General features: G+C 35.9%; 1 protein-coding gene across 1 annotated transcript in view; it reads left to right on the top strand.

Annotated features, from left to right (window-relative positions):
- Nucleotides 1-23,961, top strand: part of TMPRSS15 (transmembrane serine protease 15) — a 53,009-nt gene extending 29,048 nt beyond the window's left edge. The window contains exons 15-26 of the mRNA XM_064152153.1: nt 2,323-2,412; nt 3,688-3,813; nt 4,418-4,549; nt 6,856-6,966; nt 9,473-9,605; nt 12,908-13,003; nt 16,850-16,899; nt 17,351-17,525; nt 19,425-19,606; nt 20,268-20,363; nt 21,308-21,447; nt 23,141-23,961. Coding sequence (XP_064008223.1) covers nt 2,323-2,412; nt 3,688-3,813; nt 4,418-4,549; nt 6,856-6,966; nt 9,473-9,605; nt 12,908-13,003; nt 16,850-16,899; nt 17,351-17,525; nt 19,425-19,606; nt 20,268-20,363; nt 21,308-21,447; nt 23,141-23,296 — 1,487 coding nt within the window. The 3' untranslated portion in view covers nt 23,297-23,961. The remainder of the gene's footprint in view (nt 1-2,322; nt 2,413-3,687; nt 3,814-4,417; nt 4,550-6,855; nt 6,967-9,472; nt 9,606-12,907; nt 13,004-16,849; nt 16,900-17,350; nt 17,526-19,424; nt 19,607-20,267; nt 20,364-21,307; nt 21,448-23,140) is intronic.
- Nucleotides 23,962-27,789: the final 3,828 nt, after the last annotated feature.

The raw sequence follows: 27,789 nt of genomic DNA, 5'->3' as shown, positions 1-27,789 counted from the left end.
TAGATGTAGAGCTTTGGTTACAGGCACTGGCATTATTCACAGAGCCACAAAAGCTCAGTAAAAAGTAAAACCAAAAAAAAATTGATAAGGAGATAGAGAAGCCAGATTTACTTTTGTCTTTTACACAGGACCGTCAGCTTACACTTTCATCTAAAATAAAGACTGCTTTCATCTTCATATTCGTTTATAACCTGTCTTTTAAAACAAACAACAGTGTGGAAATTGCAGTGTAAATTCCACACTTAAAATGTATATGTCAAGATAAATTACAGTTTTGGCCAAAGCACAGGGAATTTTTTTTTATTAACAAGTCATATGTAATTTTCTACAGTGTTGAGCAAATCATCTACTATGCTTAATGAAAGGACCAAAATTGTTGGTGCTGATTGCTGTTTGGTTCTGTAATGAGTAACAACTGTGTGAATATCTACAATGGCCAATTATTAAAACATTTTTTTTCAAGACATAAGTAACATCAATTACTTCTTTCATTTTTCCATGCAAGAGAAAGATCATTACTAATATGCCTTACATGTAGTCAACACCAGGTCAGATTTCATTATAAGTTGCCCCTGTTCTGCTACTAAGAAAGTTGGGTTTGCTCTGCTCATATCAGATGATACTGGTAAAGAACAATACATTCCTTCATGCAAATTTACAGTAGTTGTGTGTCTCTTTGTACATGCTGTAATGTTCCATAAAAATAAGCCACCAATGTCATCTCAATTTGTTGTTAATGGTATTTGCAGAAAATAGCCCTCATTGTGAGCCATGTGGCTGAAACATCATACATTTGTTAGTGTGAGATTGTTGACAGTTTCTTTTCCTTTCAGAGTTAAATTTTTCTTGACAGGAGTGACGTGGTGAGATGTAAAGCTCTATAAAATGAGTGCCATAAGAAAGTTCAAAGCTTTCTTGTGTTCAGTGAAGCTTTGTCTCAGTGGGATTCAAATAGCAAACTCAATAGGACTTGTAGATTATGAAGTCCCTCAACCAAGTGGCTCCCAGTCTGCAGTACTGAAACGTAATGAGCATAACAAAACAGTACTGAAACAACATGGAATTAGGATGAGTATTAGTCTGAAAGTAAAAAACAAACAAACAAACCCCCATAGATTTCTTCTGTCTTAACTTCATTTCCTGAAGCATGCAGAGCAGTACTGTTCATTTTTTAATAAAATATTTGTGAACAGCAGAAGTGGAAAACCAACAAAGTTCATTCTGAAGATACAGCTGAAATGAAGATAAATAATATTTCTCAATATGAAGTAAAGTTTTGGAAGAAAAAGCTGATGTATTTCAGCTGTAATCCATCATATAAACTGCATAATGAAAGGGAATGGTGAATATATAAAGTACAGCTATATCTATATGTATGAGTGAGTTTGATTTTAAATATGTTTTATTCAGCTTTATGTATAAGTGCATTAGACACGTTTATGATAAAGACTTTTCTTATTGGAGCAGTTGTTTCAAGCAAAAAGCAAATGGAAATGACTACTTTTACCACTGACAAAGTTTAGCTGTAAACGTTTCCAGGGTCCTGGTGAAATCAAAATAACAGTGGGACATGGTGAGAGGGTGCTATGAATTTTATTTGCTAGATGACAAAATGGGCTTTAAACTTGAGTATTTCTCCTAATACTGCAAGATCAATCAGATAACAAGCAAGGCAAGCTAAGTGCATAAATATATTATATTTGAGATTTTTATAATATTCTGTTTCAGATTTATATTACAATGGATTTTTATTTGATTTTAAAATATTTTCTTATCATTTTTATTGTAGTTGAGATTTACATTTGAGGCTTTTCTCTCTTTCTTTGGCGTTTTCTAGCTTCAATCTACTGATAAATTATACAGTTTCTGTATCACATTCTTTTCTTTATATTTCCTGTCACATACATGGCTTGCAGACCAGTAATCACTCAATGAGGGACAAACTTCTCATAACTAAAGGGAGAAGCCTTCTCACAGAACCATCAGAAACACAATGGTGTGCATTGGCACTAGCACTTCATGAACAGCAGTATATAAACTATCCTTGTAGTTAGCACTGTGAAACTGATTGTTTGTGTCTGACTTAGACCCTGTAACTGATAAGGACAGTGAATTTCATCCATGCCTTGTTTCCTCAAAGCTCTCTATCCTTACTGGAGTGCTGGCTTCTCACAACTCATTAGTCAAACTCTATCCTGATAGCATCATAACTGAACCCTTATAGTGATAAAGTTAGTTTTTCCAAATGATCCATGTTACAATAGATTGCAAATGTAAAAGAATAGATTAACTATGGAGTTTTTGTTTTTGTTTTTTTTTCAGCTGACTGTGGAGGGCCAATTGAACTCTGGGAGCCAAACAGTACATTCAGCTCTGAAAACTTTCCAAACAGCTACCCTAATCAAGCTTCTTGTAAGTCATTCTTCTTCGAGTCTTCAGGAAAAGTTTAGCTGTATAAATTCAGAGATAATAAATCTACTTTCCCAAGTCAGATGCTGTCCAGCAAAAACGATCTAAGCTACATACAGTGGAATCCCTTAACCAAAGTTCATGTGGGATTTAGCAGAAGCTAAGGAAGCAAGTGCCAGTTGATTAAAAAGTGAAGACAAGCACAATCCCTTTGAATGGCTCCAGACAGACCAATTTCATAATGCCTATTATGTCAAATATCTTTATGTCAATGCAACAGACAAGGTGCTGAAAATTCCCATTTTGCCATTGCATCTCCATGTATTTGCCAGGGTAATCTCATTATCTCATCTGTTAAAGAATTTACCTTTTCTAGAGGCAAAGAGTATGTGTATTCATTGTGCAAGGGATCCTATCTTCTTTCTTAACATCCTAGTGGAAAAATATAATGATTTTGCTGATGTGACTTGATTTAGATTAAGCTACAGATGGCAGGAGTGAAACACTTAAAATGTGATCCACTATGTGCTGTTGATGGATGGAGCAAGGAAGAGAACTTGGTCATTTCTTAATTAAATTTTCATTATTTATGACTTCACCTTTAACTGGAGAGCTGTGTTGTGATGGTAATCAGAAGAGTTGTGATTTTTTTTTTTTGTATGTTTCTGTCTCACTTGAGATATGGCTCTGATTTCCAGGTATTAATTTCCTGAAGTTCCCAAATGAGATTTCTGTTAGTGAGAAAATACTTTTTTGTTCTATGAACAGATTTATTTTACTTTCTTTATAAAATTTACATAGTGTACACATTTACATGGAGTAAATATGATAAAACATAGGCTAAACAGAAGCAAATACTTCTTTTCTAAAAGACATCAAACTTGAAGGACAGGCTTCTGTGACTGATTGTAGAAATTATCTTACTATCAAATAAGTGACAAGGCTATTTGTCACATTTTCACCATTACAAATTAATTACCTTTACTACTTTAGGGAAACTCACAGTTGTTACGAATGGTAAAAAATGCATGTGTGTGTCTTAGGAGCCTCTCTTCAGCTTTCAAAGTAGTTTTAGAGAATGACAGTCAATTGAACTTTGGATCTTGACTGCATTAGTTGCTTTTAAATATAAGATTTAGACTTTCAAGTCTCTTGGGTGACTCTTGATAGTTTGACATTTATTTAGTTATTTATTTTTCCTAAACCTTTCAACATGAAAATAAAACAGTAAATGTAACAACTGAATAAAGTGATTTTTTTTTGTCTGCTGTTTTTCAGGTGTGTGGTACTTAAATGCTGAAGAGGGGAAAAACATTCAACTTCATTTTCAGGTTTTTGATCTGGAAAATATTAATGATGTAGTTGAAGTCAGAGATGGCAGAGGACCAGATTCATTACTTTTGGGCAAGTAACGTGATCAGACAACTGTAGTAAACTGATAGAAATAATGTAAAGGAAATCCATTCTGATTACATTTGAGGTTTCTTTACATGTTTGGGTCTCAGAAATCAGGGGGAAATCTTCAGAAAGCATCTTTTATTTTACATCAGATTTCACAAATATTTGCACACACTCAGCTTTCTACATTATTTAAATGACTTTAACTTCTCAATAAATAGGACTGCTTATTACGTGTAGAAACAGAATCATAGAATCAACCAGGTTGGAAGAGCCCTCCAAGATCATCCAGTCCAACCTAGCACTCAGCCCTATCCAGTCGACTAGACCATGTCACTAAGTGCCTCATCCAGTCTTTTCTTGAACGCCTCCAGGGATGGTGCCTCCACCACCTCCCTGGGCAGCCCATTCCAATGGCAAATCATCTCATAATTGAACCTTAATCGTTTATACTGATCTGACAAATTCAAGGTTGAGTTTTGATCATTGCAGTCAAGCTTAGGGGAATAATGATTCACTGTGGTAGCAGTTCTTGGTTTTGAACCTAAAATGTTTTGAAATGCCTGAGGACAAAATACCTTAAATGTATTCATGTTCTCCTGGAGAGCAGCTGTCTATACAGGACAAGGTCCCTTGCCAGATGTCTTCTCTACAACAAACCAGATGACAGTAATCCTCACTACAGACAAGTCTGTAACAAAGAAGGGATTTCTTGCAAACTTTACTACGGGCTACCACCTCGGTAAGCAAATAAACTCTATAAGAGGTTATAACATTGGTCAAATATACTTGAGAAAACATAGAGAGGGAAAGGAAATTCTCAGCCTTTGATCAACAGAAATATGACAAATATAAGAGAAAAAGCCTAGAGATTACTCATCTGTACTTAATGTTTTCTAGCATGAAAAGCGATGGGGTTTTTTTGATGGAGTTTATTTTGATCAGTAACTCTATCGTCTGCAACTCTATGTGATATCATGTGACAAACTACATCAGCATTTTGACCAGGAACTATTCAAATACTAGGAGGGCAAATACAAACTATTCCTTATAAAAACCTCAGAAAATAACATGACTTCATGTCACAGATGTAGATTTACATGCATTTGTAAAATTCTGCTTAGTGTTTGCAATACAATCCTTGCATCTTCAAAAAGTTTGTCCTTAGTGCATGAAGAACCTGGGAAGAATTAATCTTTTAAATATTTGGGCAGCACTGTTTCTGATCCCAGCCAGTCACTTTCTGAAAGGTTCTAGATTTTGTCAGTAACTACAGTTAGATTTGCCACTCACAGAAGTAATTCAGCAATCAGTTCTCCAAAACATGCAAAATGGAGACAATTTCTAAAGTATGTGGAACAGCAATATGTTTATCAGGACAAATACTTACACTAACTCTACACCAAATCCTGATGGGATTGATTAAAGGAATTGTATTACTTCTGTGAAAGTCTGACAGCAGGAAAAATGACAAATAAAAAGCAGTATGTATTCAGAGATGGGAATTACTATTAGTTTATATGAACAGAAAATCAACCAGAATCTATGCCCTTTTTCTTACTTTAAATGTGATAAAAGGCAAGTGCCTCTCAGTTCAGCTAGATGCAGGATTTTTATGGATTAACAGCAACAATAGTAATTTTCTTAATCTTAAACGATTTTAACGGATTTGCTAATGTAAAATTTGTTTAGTCCCATTGTGTAAGACTGAGAGGTGGGTTTATGGGGACATATAACTGTTTTGCTGCTTCTTGTTCTGCCTTCTTCATCACATCTTCCGTTCAGTGAAACTATGACTTTAAAAATGGTGCTCATCATCTTTGCTGAGCCAGCTTTGCCCACATTTTGTTGTAAAATAAAAATCAAGCTTAGCAAAGCAGAATTCTCAAAGTGGCCATTGCCATTTCTGGTTAAATGTATTAAAAAGGTTTGATTTGCAAAAGAATTATGCTTATTCATGATTTTTGCAGCCAAAGAACAGAGACTAATAGGATTAGCATGCAGGTCCAAGGATAAAAGGACTGTCAGTAAATTAATTAATTTTACAAGATTTTTTTTTTGCTTTGCATTTTATTTTTCCAATCAATATTGAAGTTTTGAAAAGGAAGCATAATTAAAAAGAAACACTTTATGGCAATATACAATATAATAAAAAAAACTGTCGAAGAGTGATCTGTTCTCAATTGTGGCCACTGCTTTTGTCACAATCTGGTCAGGCCTTTCATAAATCACATTGGTTTGCTTACACATTGTATAACAGGCCTTATTGAATGGCAGAGTAATCTTTTTATATGAATACTAAAAATTCAGAAGGAAAACAGTTACCTTGCTTTAAGATAATTCCAGATAATTCAATGTTTCAATTAGTAAGATTTAAGGAAAAAAAAAATCAATAGCATTTAAGTATGTTTCCTGTAAATATATAAAGTGGTTCCACTAGAAAAAATACTTTGGCCATGGAAAGAAGTATAACTTTGTATTTACACTCCATCTGCATTTATTACAGAACTGATACTGAAGTAGCTTAACTCTACTCTTGTGAATGCTTACCTCACTTTTGTTACTTTTGTCTCTTCCACTTTCACTCCCTGAAAGTTTTGAAAGGAGACTCTTGGCTTTCAGTACTTATTTACTTGCATGTTTGATCTGGCATACTTTAAAGTCTCTAAACTTTTTTGAAAGTGCTGAATATTTGAAACTTGAAATCCTTGGTCACTTTAGACAGGACTTGATCAAAATTTTACTCTTCTTGTCCCTCTAAAGCTTATTACATGTAACAGAATCACACTAGTAACTAAGCAGTGCTAGTGACAGCAGAAACTATGAGATATAATACCATAGATTTTATTCTTAATTAGCTTCTCTTTATCAAAAATAATCTTTATTTGGAAAAAAAAAGGAAAGACTGATAGGAAAAGAAAAAGAAAAGGAAATTAAAAGTGCTGTGTACTGTCCAGTCAATTTTTTTCAGGTGATGTGTAATATCTCCAGTGAGTATCAATCTCACTTACAATTATGGATTTATTTTCCTTTCCTGTTTTCCTTCAGGAGCTTGTGCGGTTGATGAGCATCAGTGTGGTAGTGGGGATTGTATACCATTGCATAACCTTTGTGACAACATACTGCAATGTGAAGATGGCTCTGATGAAGCAAAGTGCAGTAAGGTTTCTTTCATGCAAAGACAAGTAATGTGTGCACACTTTGGTAGGAATTACCTAGGGAAACAGCCACAAAACCTCAGCTAGCATAAAGTACTGCAGATGCATGCGGCCTATGGTGATTTGCATGTCTGTATCTTGCTTTGTCAGTGCAGAAAAATAACCAACACACCAACCAACAAAAAAACCCAAAACAAAACAACCAAATTCAGTTCTCTGAAATAATGTATGTAAACTGGTGAAGCTCTCTGGAAAAGGTACAGAGTTCCTCTGTGCCTAAAACTGTGGCTGCTAATAATAGCCACGTAATTAAATGAAAACTCCTTACACGGTTTCCTTCTGTATCTGTTTTGTATTTCCAAATTCTACCACTTTTTGCTGAAATTCATTTGAGTTCTGTGGCAATACGAATGCTGCAGTATAGGGCAGAGAATAAGTGGTGGAAATTCCCAGCTAATCTTGTGGGTGTGAGGCCAGACTGCAGCACGTGGCACCTCCAGCCTGGCTGGACTCCATTATATTGAGGCAGTACCGTAGGGTGAAGGGATGGCATTGCTGCAGAAGCAGTATCCATTGCTCACAATGTATGTGCATGTGCCTACATTCTTTTAAATGTAAAACTGATGGTAAAACCATGTTTCATCTAGCACAGAAATTAAATTGCTGATTCTGGCAATGTGTTGTTCTGACAGTCTATTGTGGAGACCTAATGGAAGAGTTAAAAGTGGGCTTTTAAGCTCAGTGCAGCATCATCTTCCTGTGTTTTAAAGAGAACTACTAGTGATCAGATATGTTCTTGGATGTATGCTGACAGTTTTCACTGATTTCAATATCTTTTATATGCATACATATATATATATTCATATACATGACATACATAAATACTGGTATACATATATATACTCAAAGGCATGGATTTAATTTTCACAATAGTATAATTAACTAATTTTTTTTCCCAAAAAATATTTTTTTCCTTTAAAATGCAAAGAATAAAATGAATTCCATCATTTTCTTAAGAAAAGAGGTCTTCAGTGTGTTTTTCCAGTTCTTGCTAAAGAAGATAAACATCACCTACATTAATATCATTTACTTTTGTCAAAGATTTATTTTGCTGTAGATTGCCTATTACTTCTTAACAAATTACCTCACATTAAAGGACTGGCAGAATTGTTTCCAAAAACCCATTTAATCCAAACATTGGCTGAATTGATCTGAGCTTTAAAATATAAAGGAAATTCAATTAGATATCCTCATATTGAGCCTTTTCGGTGTCCAAAAGTCTTGCATATTTTCCTGAAACCAATTTCAATTTCTTATCAGAAGTGGGAATTTGAAAGAGACAAACTCTCATTTTCAAATGCTCCAACTTATGAAACTTCCCAGGTACTACAAAGAAAATGCATAGACTAACACTTTTTGGACCTCTAAAGTATATGAAATTTGAATTAAGCAGAGAGCTCAATGACTCTCCTATTCCTTATTCCTTATCATCCTGGATCTGATGACAAGAAAGGAAAAGAAATTATAGTTCAAGTGAAAACAAGGACACATCAGAAGCATTTTGGAGAAATCTGGCAGTGCAAACAATTCTGAGATTTTCCAAGACTGCTCAAAAATTTCTTTTAATTGAGGTTTATCATCACTTCTTTCATTCCTGCACTCTGGGAGTCAGAGACATTCCTAAAAATCAAGTAACTTTTTACTGTAGTGACTAAGCTTTACATTTTGGTGGAAATATTTTTGTGGAAAAAAGAAAAACAAATTAAGATCTTAAAATATTCAGCAACTAGAACATTTCAGAAGCATTTTGTGGTTTTCCCTACTTCATGATTACCATAATCATAGCTCCTGAGACACACATGGCATTCTGCTGAACTTGAACCTTGTGATCCAGCTCTCTTAGCTGTTATGCCAGTAGCATAATAGTTTTGGCAAGTTTAGATAGAGACTTAGATTTTCAAGGAGCTTCCATTATTTGTGTGTGTTTTTTAACTAAAGCTATGAGGAAAGCAGTGAAAAATATCATAGCATTTTGAACTGGAAAATACACCTTTTTTTTTTTTTTGTTCTCTTTGGTTTAACTTTTTCCAATCAGTGTTACTGAACATTGTGTGGCCCAAGCTTCACACAGCATCTGGAAATTACATAATTCTGGCTGAGAAAAACACTGGTTAGAGTTGATGAAAAATATAGTTTGTTGTCTATTCATGAGACATTTACAAATTACAGGTTATGAAAATATCTTGTGGCAGAAATCTAGGAGATAACAGTAACATTTCCTTCTCAGGAGAATACAGCATCCTGTAGATGCTAAGTTTATTACTGCTGTAATATTTATATATTTATTTAAATCAGTTTTGGGAGTTTTGTTTGTTTGTTTTTGTTATTGGTGTTCTTTGATGGCAATAATAAATCTGTTTTGTTTATATTACATTTTGTCTGCTTGTAGTGTTGGGGAGGGTGGTTTACCAGCTACCTAAAATGTTTCTGTCAATTTTGTTCTACAGTGAGATTGGTTAATGGTTCTTTAAGCACTGAAGGGCTGGTACAGGGCAGAATTGGGAATACATGGCACCTGGCATGTGCAGATGATTGGAATGAACAGATTTCAGAGAGTGTTTGCCAGCTGCTGGGGTTAGGGTGAGTAAAAAATATTCATTGTCTCTGAAACTTGAGATTGTATGTTGGTGTTTTCATCATAATTTTTCACTGGTGTCTTTACCATGCAAAACAAAAGTTAAATGTATTTTTATATGGCAAGCGAAGTGCTTGCATGGCAACACAATTGTAAGTGTTGAGAACCCTGTTTTGCTAGCATTCATTACAGGACTGATGACTGAATATGGCAGCTTAGGCGTGAGGAGAACATTGGGAGACCAGTGTGGAGGCATTAGTCTTTTATCTCTTTATGTCATCATTTACTCCCTCACTTTTATGAAGATGGCTCAAGAGTAAAGCTGGAGCAAACAGTCATCCTGACTGCTTTGCTAACATACAGTGTTCATTTCAGTTAAATTCAAGGTAATCGCTAGGATATTCTGCTACTGGGCTTCAAATACATTTCATATGTGTCATTAGACCTGAACTGTTGAGAGAGAAAACTGTATTTCTTTTGATGTATAGTTAGACAAGGAAAGGAGGAGGGAAGTACATGAGTGAAAAAAATAAATTTAGCTTCAGTCAGTGTTTAGCAGAATTTCTGGGGAAAAGGTGAAGAGGGTTGAATGTAGAAGTCCTGCATTTTTCAATCTATGGTGAAATTTATGGCTTAAATTCTGGCCTTACTTATACACTGTATACAACTTCACTGCCATCCACTGAGTAATAAACAGCTTTCTTGCAGTGCTAAGACTTTTAGAGAATGTCACTCACCCAAGTAATAATCAAATTAAATTCTAAACTTGCAATTCATTATGTGGGTCTCTGTCCAAAGTAGGATGCCTGCAAATGCCCTTCTGATAAATTAATTGTAGAAATCACAGTTAGGAGGACGTAGAAAAATATTTAAATGTATTTGAAAATATTTTTAACCATTGGATTAATATGTGCTGGTGTGGCTTTTCACTTCTTTTCCCTTTGGAACAGGTACCACAATTACATGAGTACCAGATACATACATCCACAAATCCTGACTGTAATTTATGCATGTTATATAAGAACATATAAATTATGACTAAATTTTCTTCTACTCGAATACTTGGTCCTTTACAGTGTCCAGTAACTGCCTTCTGCTGATTATTTCCACCTCCCCTCCATCTCTTTTCTCTCTGTTACTTCTGAACAATAGTCTTTTTGCAATCTGTTGGTTTAATTTACATTTTTATGTTTGATAAGCTCCAGTGAACTTTTGTCTTTCATAGCGCTTTCCATTGCCTTTTAAAAATTACTTATGTTTTTGCCTCCTTAGTGTTCTGTGGCAGTGTGTTTCAGTGTGTCTTTATAAAATACTCAGACTTGCTAAGAAAATGTCTGTCAAGTTTCCTAGTAACTCTTTATAATTAAATTTCTTAGTTTTATTATCCTGATATGCTTCTATGAAAAGATGACCCAGCTACTGGATGAGGGAAAGGCTGTCAATGTTGTATTCCTAGACTTTCAAAAAGCCTTTGATACTGTTCCTTACAAAATTCTTGTAGACAAATTGGCTCCTGATGGCTTGGCTGAGCACACTTTCTCCTGGATAAAGTGCTGGCTGGACAGGAGGGCCCAGAGAATGGTAGTCAATGGAGTTAAATCCAGTTGGTGGTCAGTCACTAGTGGTGTTCCTCAGAGATCTGTGTTGGGACCACTTCTTTTTAACATCTTTATTGATGATCTCGATTCAAGCACAGAGAGTGTCATCAGTAAGTTTGCAGATGACACTGCCAAGTTAGGTGTCAGTGTTGATTTGAATGAGGATAGAGAGGCTCTTCAGAAGGACTTGGATAGGCTAGATCAGTGGGCCAACATTAATGGGATGAGTTTCAACAAGGCCAAATGCCAGGTCCTGTACTTGAGTCACAACAACCCCAAGCAATGTTACAGGCTTGGGGCAGTGTGACTGGAGAGCTGCCTTGCAGAAAGGGATCTGGGGGTTGTAGCTCAGTGATTAGAGTGGTCTCAGCAAGGTTCCTCATCACAGAATTTGACCCCAACTAACTGGGTTGGCACTTCACTATTCTCTCAGACCATCTAAAAGGTTGTGAGGGTTCTAGGGTAATTTCTGAAGTGCCTATTGGTATACTAGTGTTTTATGTTAAAAAAAACCTCTGTACTCTACCCAGAGTGTACAGATACTTTCTATATGTCTACATAGAGGCAGAATTAAGTGGGCTTTGTGGTGTCCAATGTGAGAAACACTGCAGCAATTATTTTTTTTCATTAGAGCGCATCATGCAGCTCTCTCAATTACACAACAGAGCTATTGAACATCTCCTTTCTCCTGTGCCTAGTCTTACTCTCCATACACAGCAGATTTGCAGATTCTGGACTTCATACTTTCCAGAACAATGGGATTTATTGTACTTGAAGGGATGGTACTTCCTCAATACACAGGTGTTCTCTCCATGTTAAACCTGCCCAAGTGGTTCTCTTCTTGCCTCTGACGTAACATGGTTAAGGGTCAGGTGAGAGTAGGCTGTCCCCTCTCAAAAAACTCTTCAGTATGACCACAATTACCTCTTCTCCACACACTTTCTCAAGAGAAGGAAAATATGTTTCTTAGGTGTATCTTCCAAGCTGGTCATATATAGTACCATCAAGTACATAATGTAGAATGGGATATGAAGTAAATCTGGATATGGGTTGTACATGACAAAATATTTTATCTCACCAAAAGTACACAGAATCCTTTTGTTCAAAGGCCATCATTACAAAAATAATAGGTCAAGGAATACAGTTCAGAAGAACTATCTTATTCAATAGCAAACATGATACCCTTGACTTACTTTCCAAACAGTTCTTTTGACTTCAGATTTATGAGATGGAAATTATTAATTCCACTAGATTCTTCATTACATAAAATATATTTTCATTTCTTCTCTAGGCACAGAATTATAGTATCAAAGTAATTACCCCCCCCCCTCAGAAAAGCAAATTTGTGATAATCCAATGTCCAGCTGTTACTGTTCCATTTTGCATACTAAGTTTTAGCTCCATATGTTTAAGAATTGGTACAGCAAATCCTACACTCTGTCACAGGAGAAATATGTAATTTACTGATATTAAAATAATTATCTCTTTCAATATTACTGTAGCATTAGGAATCTTAGAATACAATGTAAGTGTGAATTGCATTTTAATCTATCTGAGTTTCAAGCTTAAAAACTATCTGAATAAATAGTTATTATTTCAGGAAAAAAATATGCAGGGTATTCCACCAGCATAACAATGTCATGAATGTTGCTCCACTGTTGGAACAGGATAAACATCTAAAAATGTGTGTATGTATCTTTTCCTTCCAGGGATGCAAATACGTCATCGACTGTAGTATTCACTGGAGATGGCCCATTTGTCAGCATCACCAAAGCAACAAACCACAGCCTGATAGTTACAAAAAGGTGAGTGGGGTGAGGTTTCTTCCTCATACAAAGGATAACTTAAAATGTGGTGGTGGTCATACATACAGTAATTTCCATCTCATGTTTATCTGAGAGGTAACATGATTCTTGATGAGGCCTGGACTACAAACTTATCTAGATATTATTCTCTGTCTGTTGCTGAATTCTATGTAACACTTGGCAACTCACTCTTCTCCTTCCATTCCTGTACACATGCTGTAAATTTAATAGGAGATGTGCTTGCTACATTTCTAGCTAGCATTCAGTACTACCTTAAGCAAAAACCTTAGGCATCTACTGTGGAAATGATAATACTGCTACTTTTACAGAACATTTCTTATTGCTAAGTTTCTAAATTATGAATATATACTAGAGTAGAAGAATCACAGTGGAGTGGCATTCACACGTAACTATGATGCTAGGTTCTCTTTGTAATCAAAAGAGAAAAATAAGCAGTCCAAATTGTGATCCATCAAGTCATCTTTTGAAATATAGTGAGTCACCTTCTGTAATTCATTGACTTTATTGATACAGATTTGAGACTAAGTGTGGATTGCTAAAGTAAGCAATCTGCAGACAAATTAGTCCCACTCAGAAATGACTTCTGGATTTGTCTCCACATTTCAAACTGAATTATTAGATGAGATTATCTTTGGCCTGTATCGGGAACAGTGTGGCCAGAGTGACGAAGCCGGTGAGGGGCCTGGAACACAGCCCTGTGAGGGGAGGCTGAGAGAACTGGGGGTGTGCGTCCTGGAGGAGGCTCATGGGTAACCTCATTGATGTCTACAACTACCTGAAGGGAGACTGTAGCCAGGTGGGGGTTGGTGTCTTCTGCCAGGCAACCAGCAACAGAACAAGGGGACACAGTCTCAAGTTGTGCCAGGGGAGGTATAGGTTGGATATTAGGAGGAAGTTCTTGACAGAGAGAGTGATTTGCCATTGGAATGGGCTGCCCAGGGAGGTGGTGGAGTTGCCATCCCTGCAAATGTTCAAAAAAAAAAAGAGCTTAAATGGGGCACTTAGTGCCATGGTCTGGTTGATTGTCTAGGGCTGGATGCTAGGTTGGACTGGATGATCTTGGAGGTTTCTTCCAACCTGGTTGATTCTATGATTCTATGAATGCAGTTCATTATATTCTAATCCTTCTCCATCTCAGTAATAACTGAGGTGATTCTGAAGGGTCCTACACTCTGGTAGAGTTCCTTATAGATTAAATGAAAGTTCAACATTAGCACAGGATTACATTTTTAGGAAACTCTGGGATTTACAGTGTGACTCCAAAGAGAAAGGCTTGCCATCATGAAACTTATAGAATACATCATGACTTCAGTTACTGTCTTTCTGCTTATAAGAAGGCTTATTAGACACATTTGCTGGATTCTACCAAAAGTATTTAGGCAGAAAATTGCTGTCTAATTACTAAAATGCTGCAACTGTGTTGAGTCCATATTCTTTCAGAGTAACAAAGCAGGAGATAATTCTGCACTGTCATTTGTCTGCAGTAAAATAAATTTAAAAAATAACCAAAGAGACAACAGCCCCCACAGAGAGTTTTAAAAAGATTCATTTAATGCTAAATTCAAACATTTATCATTCTTACTGTCTGTGAAAGTATCTTAAAGTAATGGAATATCATTGCAAAGTATTTTTCATTTTTTCTTGAGTGGATGTCTAAACCAGCATTGAGATCTTAAAGAATAGTAAAGATTCAAAAATGTCTTTTGTTAATATCTGAAAAGTGATTAATGCAGGAGGAAATGGAACAAGTTCATTTGTCTTAGTTGTATTTTTTGTTGCAGAAGTAGGTATCTACTATATTTCATCTGGACAACTGATAGCAATGCCTTTAAATAATTATAGATTTGCACACTTCTTTTGTACATACAACAAATGACAAAGACCACACAGATTTCATAATTTAACAAAAAAACCATTAACTGGTAATCAAATGATAAAAGCTATTTCTCACATTGCCTTTGGTCTTTATTCAAGTGTAACTACCAGAGAAGCAAAGGAGGGCATGCATAATAGGACTTGAAAGCTATGTTGGCAAAGACTGCAAAACTGAGCTCTCACGCCCTTAGGTAATATATTTCTAGGCAGGACAGCTTTTTAACAGGGAAAAAGACCTGCCTTGAAGATATATGTAAGCAGATTCCACAAGCATAATTGCTTTTGCCATTCCTAAGTGAAGATCATATTCACAGATGTCCCAGCTACTACAGATCTCTGCCTGGCAAGCTGCTTCATAGATGACAAAGAGGCACGTAGGGTCTGCAAGGCCTCTGTTATCTTCTGGACTCTCCAGTGCTGACCAAGAGGTAGCTGAGGAGTGGTGAACTGGAGCATAAGCAAAGAAATGGTTTTCATACTGTGAGCTAGCTTCAGAACTAAGAAAAATCAGGCCCATGAAGTAATTTCTTCTAAAGCAAACAGTAGATACTGATGGTGGACGCATTACAAGATCCTCATTACAAGGGGTGCATGGTTCAATGTAAAAATGAAAAACAAGGACAAATCTGACTGTTGCATGTTAGTTTGGCTGGCTTATGCACTTACCTAAAAGAAAGTGTAGGTTCAAATAAAAGAGCTAGTACACAGTACAGGTGATCACTTCTTGAAATCTGTGGAAGGAGCTTGGACAAGAGCATCTAGTTGGTAGCACATTTACACAGAAGACAGTACTGGTATCCTGGAGGTTATGTATTTTTGGTTGTCCTTGATGTCTGTTTCACTACCAAGGGACACCATTATGAAGTCCATACATATGTGAATACAAATTACAAAATTTAGTTTTCACTTTGTAAATGACAGCTTTAAAATTACACCTCTATCTGGAAGAGGAAAATGAGTATGTGAGACTGTTCAGGGCTGGAAGTATATCTCATGTTTGCTGACTCTGTAGTGATGATTTAACAGGGGAGTTGCACTTGTGTGAAAACTCTGGGTGATGTTGTGCATTATTTCCCTCACAGTAAGTAGATATCAAATTTTAGATCAAACATAGTGAAGGATACTTAATACCACACTTAAAGTATCCTTCTCTTTTTCCATTTAAACTTGGTGTGGAAATCCACACTGCAAATCAGCCACTGGCCAACTCTTGGGTGTTTCTATTTGTTTGTTTGGGGGTTTTGTGTGGGGTTTTTTTTTTCTCTCTGACTTACTTCTCTGTGTTATCAGATTTACATTGCTGACACACACTGTCACCCGTGTTCAGATTCATTACAAGCTATCAAGATAATGTGAAAACCTCTGAGTATCAGAAATGCTTGAGTAGTTTTGATAGGTGATCTTGTGCTCCGCAGACTCTGCCTTTATATCTCTGATAAATAATTTCTAACCCTGTATATGCAGCTCTAGATTTCATAGTGATACAAACTAACCTGTTAAATCCTTTGGTCACACTGATCTCTAGTGGTAAGGTGTTGAAAACATTTTTAAAAGGGTGAAAGCATACAGCACACAAGTTAATTTTATTGAGAACCTGTCACAGACAGATGACCCATTTCCCTAAACCACAAAGGGGAGTCTACCTTTATATCCGTAACATACACCATTTAAGTGGCCATTGAAGAGGAATATGTGCATTTAATATTATATGTAATGTTGTATGTTTACAATTAAAATAGAAACATGTATGATAAGATGTTGTATTTAACAGATACATGTGCACTTATATTTAACAGATACATGCATTGTTGTATTTAACTGTACTTAGTTGATACATGAATGTACTTCTATCTATATATGCTTATCTACACTATATATATATATGTATGTATGACAGTCAGTATTACCTGGTGTGCATACACTTGTGATTTAATTGCACTTTCATTCTAGAGAAAGCTGTTTGAACAACCTAGTGATTCATCTGCAATGTAACATTAAACGTAAGTACACGTTCCCTGAAAGTATTTCACACAGAAATCAAATTGTTCAGGCCATGAAGCTGAGTGTTTATAGTTTGAATTGAAAGGTTAGGGAATGGACTGTAAAAGCTGTACTTGTAATTATATAAACACAAGAAGGCTTACAGTCTTCACTTGTTTTCAGAGTTAAGTATACACTGGAGATGGGTCTATACTGAAAACACTTATATAAAATATCCAGTAAGTTTGAGGAAAGAATGCATTAAAATCCAAGTTATAAAGCTGCATCTTGATTTCAGCTATAAAGCACCAAACATTTGCCCATAGTAATTTTGAACAGTAGTTTAGCCCGTTTTATTCAATATTAGCTAATTTATTCCAACCTGTTATATCCCCTGGAAGACTACAAATACTTTTAGTTGTGGTTTTGAATTTGGTTGATTGGTTTTACTCTATCATTACTTTATTCTAGCTTGTGGAAAACATCTGGTCAATCAGAGCAACAGTGCAAGGATTGTAGGTGGAAGCGATGCCAGAAGAGAAGCTTGGCCATGGATAGTATCACTCCATTTTAATTACAGGCCTGTCTGTGGAGCTTCCCTTGTCAGTGATGAATGGCTGGTGACAGCAGCACACTGTGTATATGGGTAATGTGCATTGCACTTAGAAGCTAACACATTCTGATACTCCTACAACATGCAAGTATCCAAATGACAGATACATTTCAGTAAAGCTGGGTAGAAGTATGACATGAGCAATCAATCAGGCCTGTATAGAGCAAACCACACACTTCAAAGGATCAAACTGAAATCACTGAGGAGTGGTACTTTTTGGAGGGTTTATTGATGTTGATTTTAGAATGAAATTAATGTAAATTCCTAAGTGCTCTTCCCCCTCTGCTGACTCCAAGGCAACTTCCTAAGCAGCTGAGAGAGCTATGTGACATCTATGCCATGTCTTTTCCTTTTTATTGTAACGATGACGAAACACTTGGTTTATGTGCCAGTTCTCAAAGGATGCATCAGATTATGAATAATTTGTGACACTGATATAAAAAATTAACACCTAGCTCACAGTTTAATTGCTGTGTTTTGAACCACTTGTGGCTGTAGCTAAGGGCTTCTCTGCTTTCTGGTAAAACCTCAGTTCTTACTTTAAAGCAGAATCACAGAAACTTGGCAACATTTTCTGAACAATGAAGAACTGCACTTAAAATTTGTTATTAATATTGAGCATTAGTACTTAACCTATAATGGATGTGGGCCTCCATTTATTAGTTAAATCTTTTTACCAATGGTATAAATGATGACATCATATCTCATAAAGGTAAATTATTATTCCTCCTGTAAATTATCCTAGATTGATCAGTATTTACTGCATATCATTGTAAAGAATCTTGATTTATGATTATGACTAGGCAATATTGGATGTCTTCTAGATGGTGATATTTATACCAAAGATGAGATGCATATTTAAGTATTTTCTAAGATTTGTTTCCATAAATAACATCTATTAAAAAAAAAAAAAACAACAAGAAACTGGAATAGGAAAAAAAACAACTGCAGTTGAGCTCTCATTCTAAATAGCTAAGCTAAGCTGGCAGTGGAGACTATACCAATACATTAATGCTGCCTCACTGCCTGTTGGGAGCTATATTTAACAAGACAATGAAATCAGAAAGATCAAGGTCTCTTAGGTGTGTGAAGACTATCTTGTTACTTCCGTAGTATATACACACACCTATCTTGTTACTTCCTTTTCACCTAAATCACTTTTCTGTTTTCGCTTAAATCTCATTTTAACATCTTAACTTTGCTGGAAATTTCCTTGCAGTATCACACCTTTTTTCTGAACATTCAACTTAAACACCCTAGTTTAAGACAAGATAACCTCTTGATGTCAAACCGAGAGGTCAGCAGAAACCGATTCAGTACAAAAATCAGGCTGAAAATGTATTTTCTACAGCTGTGAACTGGTTGATTAAAAAATAGCAAATAATTAAATGTTCTGACTTAAATGCCTCAAACCAGCATGCATTGCTCAGGACAGAATGCAAATTATGTTTTATTATATATTTTCCAACACAGATTAAAAAATTGAGAGGCCAATTTTCTAAGTGTCTAAGCTGCAGCGTTTAGAGTTACATTTTAGTCCTATAATTCTTTAGATACTCTACAACAATTGTCTAACTCAGACTAGTATTAATTGCCTGGTGGGAAGTCAGGAGTGCTCTTCACAGTGTTTAAAAAGCCATAGTAATTTAGTTAATATATTTTCCTCCTCTGCACCACTGTGTGATTAATTCTTTATAAATAATGCATTATAGCTTTACATTAAAAAGTCAACCACCTATTCCTACAGTGTGGATGTTTAAGATTGTGTTACTATCACAGAATTGTAAGCACATCTGCTGTATTCTATTTGTTTTGACAAAATGTGCAAATACTATGAATTACCATGAGGTTAAAGATTAGCATTTTAACTAACATATTTCTCAAACTTGCAATTAATCATTCATAATTGTGAATATTCCTTGCAACTTCTAGGATGCAATTAGAACCATCTCGATGGAAAGCAGTTCTTGGCTTGTATGATCAATCAGATATGACACATCCTTCAACAGTAGTTCAAAACATCGACCAAATCATTATAAACCCTCATTACATGAAAAGTACAAAAGACAGTGATATTGCTCTCATGCATCTTGAATCCAAAGTGCAATATACAGGTGAGTTGTTATTTTCCCCTCAGACAATTTATTCTGTTATGCAAAACTGTAACCATGCCAGGCATATAAAGACAATGGAGAGGCACAACACAATCATTACAAAGTCAGTCCAGTACTTCACAGAATCAGCAGAACCTTACATGTTGGAAGCAACCTCCAGAGGTCATCGAGTCCTACCTCTCTGCCAAGGCAGGATTCCCTAAGGTAGTTCAGACAGGAACACATCCAGGCAGGTTTTGAAAGTCTCCAGAGAAGGAGACTCCACAACCTCTCCGGGCAGCCTGTTCTAGTGTTCTGTCACTGTAAAGAAGTTTCTCCTCATGTTGAGGTGAAACCTTCTGTTTGTTTGTAGCCATTGCTCCTTGTCTTGTTGCGGCTGACCACTGAAAAGAGATTGGCCTCATCCACTTGACACCTACCCCTCAGATATTTGTACACATTGATAAGGTCTCCTCTCAGTCTTCTCCAGACTAAACAGCCTCACGACTCTGAGTCTCTCTCCGTAAGGCAAATGCTCACATCCCCCAGTCATCTTCGTGGCACTTCCTCAATATCTTGCTTAAAAAGTGGGTCTGAATAAATGAACATTTTCTTATGTGACTTCATAGAAACATGAATAGAGGGAAGAGATTGAAATTATTTGCTTGTTTCTCATTCACAGATTACATACAACCTATCTGCTTACCAGAAAAAAATCAACAGTTTTTACCAGGAACAAACTGCTCCATTGCTGGCTGGGGTAGTATTCGGCCTAACGGTGAGTTATCTGCTTGGAAAATCATGACAGGCACAAAGCCATGCGGGAAAGCTTGCTCCTGATTCCAAAGGGCAACCCTTTGCTAAGGTCAAATAGTTTAGGGAGGTACTCCTCCATAAGAAAACTTAGGAACTATCCCTCTTCCTTCTCTAAAGAAAAGTAATAGTTATAACATATATAGTAGAAAAAAAAAAATCTTGTATATACTCCTTTTATCATTTCATCATGAAAAAAGAATCCCAAAACAACAAACCTTTTAAGTTATGATGACTACTTTTCTAAACTATATATATATATATATATATATATATGTTATTTTCAGATAATGAGTGGGGGAGGAGGAATATTAAGCCTTTCTGGCAGTGTAGAAGTGGTTTTCCCCAGAGACTAGGCACGCATACTGTCTGTAGTGTGAAATGTATGTTCTGTTTGTATATCGTATACTCCAGATTTTGGAGTCTCTGTGAAATAATAAACGTGCCACTTCACTTCCACAGTTGCTTGTAGGCACTTGCCTCTACATTTTCAGAATAAAATTGCATTTTATATATTGGATAGGAATTAGTAGAAGAAAACTTGAAATAATCAAAGTTACACAATGAATATTAAGCAAACATTAAGGAAACATTAAACAATTCATGCCCTTAATTATCCTTTAGGTCTCCCCACAGTGAGTTCATAGTCATTTATTTTAGTAATCTTGATTAAATAATAACCAAATTCAGTTCCACTACACAAATGAAAGACAGGATTCAGTTAATGAGCACTGTTTAATCACTGACTGTGTTACAGGGGGAAAAGCCTGAATAGTACAGCAGCAAGGGAAGTTTTCCTGCTGCCCGATAGTGTGCTCAGCATGCTGGAACAGGAACAAATCCACCAGTGTTCTGAGCAGGATATCAATATTTATTATAGCAGGTAAATGTGCTTTGTATTTTCATCAGGTCCCACTTCAAACATATTGAAAGAAGCGGAGGTCCCTCTCATTTCAAATGAAAAATGCCAACAATGGATGCCAGAATACAGTATTACTGAGAATATGATCTGTGCGGGATATGATAAAGGAGGAATAGATTCCTGTCAGGTAAACAGAAGCGATTCATTTCTACTGCTAGCATATACCACATCTAATCACTGAATAAAATGCTCCCTGATCCTCCAGTCATTAAAAACATGACAATGACTGTCCACAAATGTAATTTCTATTCACAGCATTTGGTCCGATTAAGATTTAATCAGGATCAAAGCTAAAAAGATAAAAAGCCATTTTGTATCATCTTGCCATAAACAACCACATGGGAAGATAAAGACTGGAAATTTTCTGCAGTAAGCATGGAATAATTACTGCTGAGTAATTTCATGAAGGAAAGAGGGATATGCTTAGGAAAGAGTACAGAGAAATAAATACTGGATAAATGGAAGTTCCAGAAATGCTTCATACTGGGAAAGAGAGAATAATGAAGCTTTTCCATGGAATCTGCAGACTCTGGAGACCTTTTGTATGTGGATTCCACAGTATTTCAGAGAGGATGCCTTTCTGCATTGATCTCATAAACTGCCTCCTGAGGATCCAGTTTTTGCCCATTCTAGCTCTACTTAATAACATAATGCTTCTCTTTGAGGATGTAGTCAGTTGGCTGCCACATCATTTTTATTATAGCAGTATGCATTCTACAAGTCTACAGCATGGAGACTGGCTGGTTCTCCTTGAGTCTGATGAGGAGCACTTCCATTGCTTTTGCCTTGCCCTCACAACCAAAGCCTTCATCACGTGGAGTGACTTTGGCTAATTGTGTAGAAGGAGGAGTATATATTCAAGCCTTATTTCACTTACCATTCCTTCAGCCTCTGTGGCTTTTGTCCTTTTTGCCTTCTGAACCTCATACTGAAAAAAACAAGCAGTTGAGCACCACAGGCTGATACAGAGTACAAGTGACCAGCGCTGTGATCAGTAACCATTCAACCATAAGCAAATATGAACAAGTGAGTCCTGAGAGCACTTCAGCCTTTAGGCCACTGTCACAACCTTTGAACATTTGTGGATGTCCTAGAGTTGTGGGCAGAAATATTTTAATGGCCAAGTCCTCACAGCACTCTCCCATAAAGCTCCATTCACAGGGCTATGAGAAGGTAAAAATAGAACTGTTTCAACTAACTTGATAGGCAACATAAAATAATTGTTTTTCATAAGGAAAAAAAAAGAAACCCACCACTCATGTCTGAGTCATCCTCCACTGAGCTGTTGGTCTCCCACACTCTCCTGCAATGCTACTTCTGCTTAACTATTCAGAAGGAGGTGTGAGAGAAGGATACCTCCTCTTCCGGCAATCTTGCCATCTTTTTCTCTAAATCTGAAATTGCAGAAGCTCTGGGGTGATCAAAAATAGAGCTGCATTTTGACTGAACAGATACAACTGAAAAATAATCCTAAGCATTTACCCAGGCCTTGTGAAAGATGAAGGACTAAACAGAAAAATAATAAGCAAAAAAATTATTTGAAACCTAGTTCTGTATCAAAAGACTGATAAGAGCTTAACATTACATCCTTACAAATAAAAACAACAAAAAAGAAAGAGAATCAAAAGACACATACTATGTCATACTTCCCACATGGAAGCATTCATACTGATCTCACTTGTGGTACCCAAGAAATACAGGGATAGAATCACAGAATCATTTTGGTTGGAACAGAACTTTAAGATCATCAAGTTCAACTGTTAAGCCAACACTACTAAGTTGACAGTGTGCACTTTTAACTTTTTATTTGCATATTTCAGGGAGATTCAGGAGGCCCTCTGACATGTGAAGATGGTAACAAGTGGTTTTTGGTTGGTGTAACATCATTTGGCCACCAGTGTGCACTTCCCAAACGACCAGGAGTGTATGTTCGAGTCAGCATGTTTGTGGACTGGATCAGAAACATAATCTATTAGGTTAATATCTTTTAAAGATAGAAATACAGTTTAAAGGTTAAGAGAAAGCATGACAATGTAAATAAAACTAGCATTTCTATCTTACCATTACAAAAACTGAGTATTTAAATTTTGAGGATGATAATATTAATAATTGAGACCTCCATTACCAATTGATAGCAGTATTTAAAAGTTGATGCTGTAGTTTCACCAGTTTACTTTTTCTTTTGTATGACACCATGCAGAAGCAGCTTCTTTGAATGAAAGTTCAGTAAATGGATAGTGGAGGGCTTTAGAAAGCATGGGCAGTTTGCAAACTGCAAATGCTTTATTGAAAACCATTAAAAATTATGAATTTCAGGCCAAACATTACCTGTTTTTTGGGTTTTAACTATATTTTTCAACATTTATTTTCTTTTCAATGTATGGTCAACTCATCTCACCACATAGCAAAATGAAGGTTTATGTTACCTGTTTCAACTGGCTTCATGGGAGTTCTTCTATCTTGTCTATTACAAAGAGCTCTGGAATGAGGTTTATAGATTGTGCATAAAGGCTGATCATGTATCATGATGCTTTCTAATGAATCAACTGAATGCAAGCCAAAGGTTCTCTCTTGTGTAATTTGTTTGGAATTAATAGAGTTAAATAAAGATTGAATACAGCTTTTTAGTTTCCATTTATAAGTAAGTGTTTTGGCAATTATTCAAGCAATTAGAGATATGCACTTGTGGACACTCAAGCACAGACTCACAATACTGCAACTTCCACTCAAAAAAAGATAATGCTTTTTAAGAATACCTGATGAGTATCAGTTAATCCTGGTGAATAAAAAGTAGAAGGGTTCCTTTGATATATGTTTTTTCTATACCAATGACTTCTAATACTGATTTTGTGCTCTGTATAAAAGCTTTCACCCAACAGCACTTTCTAAAGGGGAAAGAATGTGAAGGAAAAAGGTGGGGGTTATCTTCTTAAGCTCTTTTCTAAATAGATTTCTATTAAAACAGAATTACTTCTTGAAATGCCTTAAATTCAATGATGTTTTAAATGTTGGTATAATAAGATGTATTTCCATTATTTCTTTTTAACCAGCATAGTAAAGTAATATATTAATTCCAAAGTAGTGTATGAAAATGCAAGATGCATTCTAACTGACTACATACGTGTATCTACAGATATACACACACGTGTGTAATACTTGCAAGGAGCTCCCATAATGGGTACTTAAATGCAGATACAATGTGCTTACGGTGCAAAGCTACCTCACAAACATGGGCTAGCAGTCACTAATCAAAAATGTCTCAAACAGTTTTCAGGTCTTCCTAAATATTAGAGTAGGTCCATACCAAAATAGTTAGCTTTGTCAATGCATCTGTGACCACAAGGAACATTGACAGATGTAATTAAGCCAGAGCAAAGATAAAATGTGTTTTATATAGCTTCTTTCATATATGCCATACAGTTTTGAACATTAAAACATTACAGTTGCCAATTCTGTGCTTCATAGGGGACTGCTGTTTTTCCTGTTACTCTCCTTCACTTAAAAACAGCCACCAAAAATAAAGCACATTCTGCTATCAGTATAAATTGATTTGGATGAAGCAGTTACGTTAACATGGTTAACTAAAATGTGACATAATTTCTGCATTATTTACTATACATCATTATTGTAAATCAAAGCAGATACAGTCACTGCATAATGTGCTTCCCAAAAATACAATAATGCTTTTATTTACATGTATTTTTTGGTTTCCAAAATGTGAAACATAGATGTATTTTGAGGTATGCATTAATAAATTATTGCATCAGACTGAAAAGTTCCTATATATACTCTGGTATAGAAACATATGTAAAATAGGTCAGTATAATGAGAAATAAACCTTTTATAGCAATCCATTTATGTCTAGATAAAACTAGCATAACTCGAGTCGACCACATTCTAGCCTTCAATTCAGCATCCATTACTTCAATTACCTGAATATTAACCAGTGGTTACTGCATTCAAACATGTGGGCAGCATGGATTATTTTCAGTTGAGTCACAGTTCCAAGATGTTGAGAGGGTAGAAGCTTGATGCTGATTTACACTTGACTGTACCCAAAAAAAGATTAAAGATTAATGAAAGAAACAAAAGTATTCTCTCTCAGATGCTTCTCAGATGCTTCTCACATGCAAAAGGCCAAGATCACTATCAAAAATATATATATAATGCATATATGTATGCATTCACTGGGGAAAATAGAGGTGATGGGAGTATAATTTTTTTAACACGCCAAACTGAAGCCATGACATCTTTCTGATGACCAGCTAAGGTTTACTGCTCATCGTTCAGTTCTTTGCCTCACCTGATGCTGCCACTTAGAAGACATCTAGACAAGCAGTAAGCAAAAGGGAATGTGATTATCATGAGAAGACCCCATAGCTATACATTAAAACCAGGAGTTATAGTTGATGAAATCTGTCATCTGAAATCGGAAATAACTTTCCTTTCTCCATTCTGCAGATTTTAATATGAATATGGAGAGTGTTGGGAGGTTTTGTTCATTTTGTTGCTGCTGGTTTTATTTTTAATTAGAAATTCTGTTGCCACTAACAGAATATGTCACACCAATAACCCTGGATTCTTTAAGGCTCGGTGAAATCCAAAGGAAATACCAGCATGAATTCTAATTTCTACACATTTTATCTACATGTGTACAACAGCACACATATTTTTCTCTCTCTTTCTCCTTACTTCTCCTTACTTTTGTGTGTGGAAATAAGGCAAATACATACACAAATTCTTTCATCTTTATGGGATTTTTATGTTTTGTATAGAAAAATATTCACCTGTTTAAAGGTGGGAGCTATAAGACACTCTTAGCAGTCTTCTATATATTATTCTTGGGTTTCTGCAGATTTTACCTCTTACCCCAAGCTCAGGAAATACATGGGGCAAAACTATTTCCATCTCCTAAGCAGATGGTGTGTTATGACATGGAAATACATTGTCCCAGTAATCAGTATTTCATATTTACATATAGAATCTGAGTACATTTTAATAAAAATACTGCGTGCCACTTCCTGTTCTTCAGGCAGAGTTTAAAACTTACCCATCTCTACTCCATTAGACATGTCTGAAGGTGTCTGCATCCTCCTAAATGCCACATAGAAATTACTTATGCTGCATTAATAATTTTATCAATTGTGTCCTTTAGAAGCATAAAGTATGAATAACCAATCCTTACATTGAGTTAAAGGGAGTTAACTCTTCAAGACAATAAAAAAGGAACTACATTCTTTTGACCACAACAATTCCAACAAAAGAGGAATCTCTTGCCCTTGATTGCGTTAGGCAATACTTAAATCAGAAGAGAAATAATTCTGGGTTTCGTGATCACAGAGAATCATAGCATTTTCTGTTTTAAATCACTACAAAGGATATTGAAGTAAGGGTTTAAAAGCATAGAAAGAAGTTGTGACTGACTAGAAAAAATAAAGAATATTTTAAGTAGGAATAGCAATATTTAACCTGAACTACAGAAAGAGGCTTCTTCAGAGAGGAAGTAAAAATATGGCATAAAAGCAACCTTAAGATGTTTCCAAGAGTGCTTCAGCAATAGCACTGTACAATTAGCATCAGTGGTATTGAACTTTTCTTTACTCAAAAAAGTTGATACGCCTTTGCCTCTGAACTCAAAGCTGTGGTTAACATCAGCTAGCACAATGTAGGTTTTGCTTCTGTCTCTCCCCACAGTTTTTAACCTGTGCTAAAGTGAAACCACCTAGCTTCAACTCATGCTCTTGACCTCTCACTGCCATTGCAGCAAAAGGCTTTAACTTTATGCTACAGCACCAGACTGTCACCAACAAATCAGAGTGCTATTGCTAACACCCCAAGACCTGTTCATAATGGCTGGTAAAACCTTTCTATGGTAAAGCTCTTAAGGAACAAAAGAGAATGGACCTTAATGATGTTAACAATAACTCTAAAGTAAGACTTTAAATGCATCTGAGTTACCTCTGAATCTATCGATTAACATAATTAACACTTTACCAGCTAACAGTCTGAGTAATGTTGGGAATCTATTAGTGCAACTTCCAAAAAGACCTATTCATCTTCTCTTGGATCCATCACTACATTATTCCTAACAAACTATTAGCTATATTTAAATTAACCTTGACATTATTAACATAGATTACTGAAACAAGTAATTTTAATCTAAACTCTTGCCTATGGTGATTTTTTTACCTCAGGAAAAGTAAAAAATATTTTACTTAAATAACTAATGGCTGCCTTCAAAAGACTCATCAGTGAAGTGCCACTTGCCAAGTTATTTATGTTGACCTTGGACTAATATGTCAAAAAGTTATGGTTATTCCTCAAAGTGGATTCATTTTATGACCTCAAATGACTGTTAGAAATGCTTGGATTTTGCCACACCAGAATGTCACGACACGGTGGCTAACTCTGCCAGCAGCCACGTCAAGATTTAATCAAACAATCTGTGTGTCTGAGGATCAAAAACTGT

The sequence above is a fragment of the Pogoniulus pusillus genome, chromosome 12, assembly GCF_015220805.1.
Source record: "Pogoniulus pusillus isolate bPogPus1 chromosome 12, bPogPus1.pri, whole genome shotgun sequence".
NCBI classification, from domain to species: domain Eukaryota; kingdom Metazoa; phylum Chordata; class Aves; order Piciformes; family Lybiidae; genus Pogoniulus; species Pogoniulus pusillus.
The sequence above is the reverse complement of the archived record's forward strand: the minus strand, read 5'-3'. Positions and strand labels throughout refer to the sequence as shown.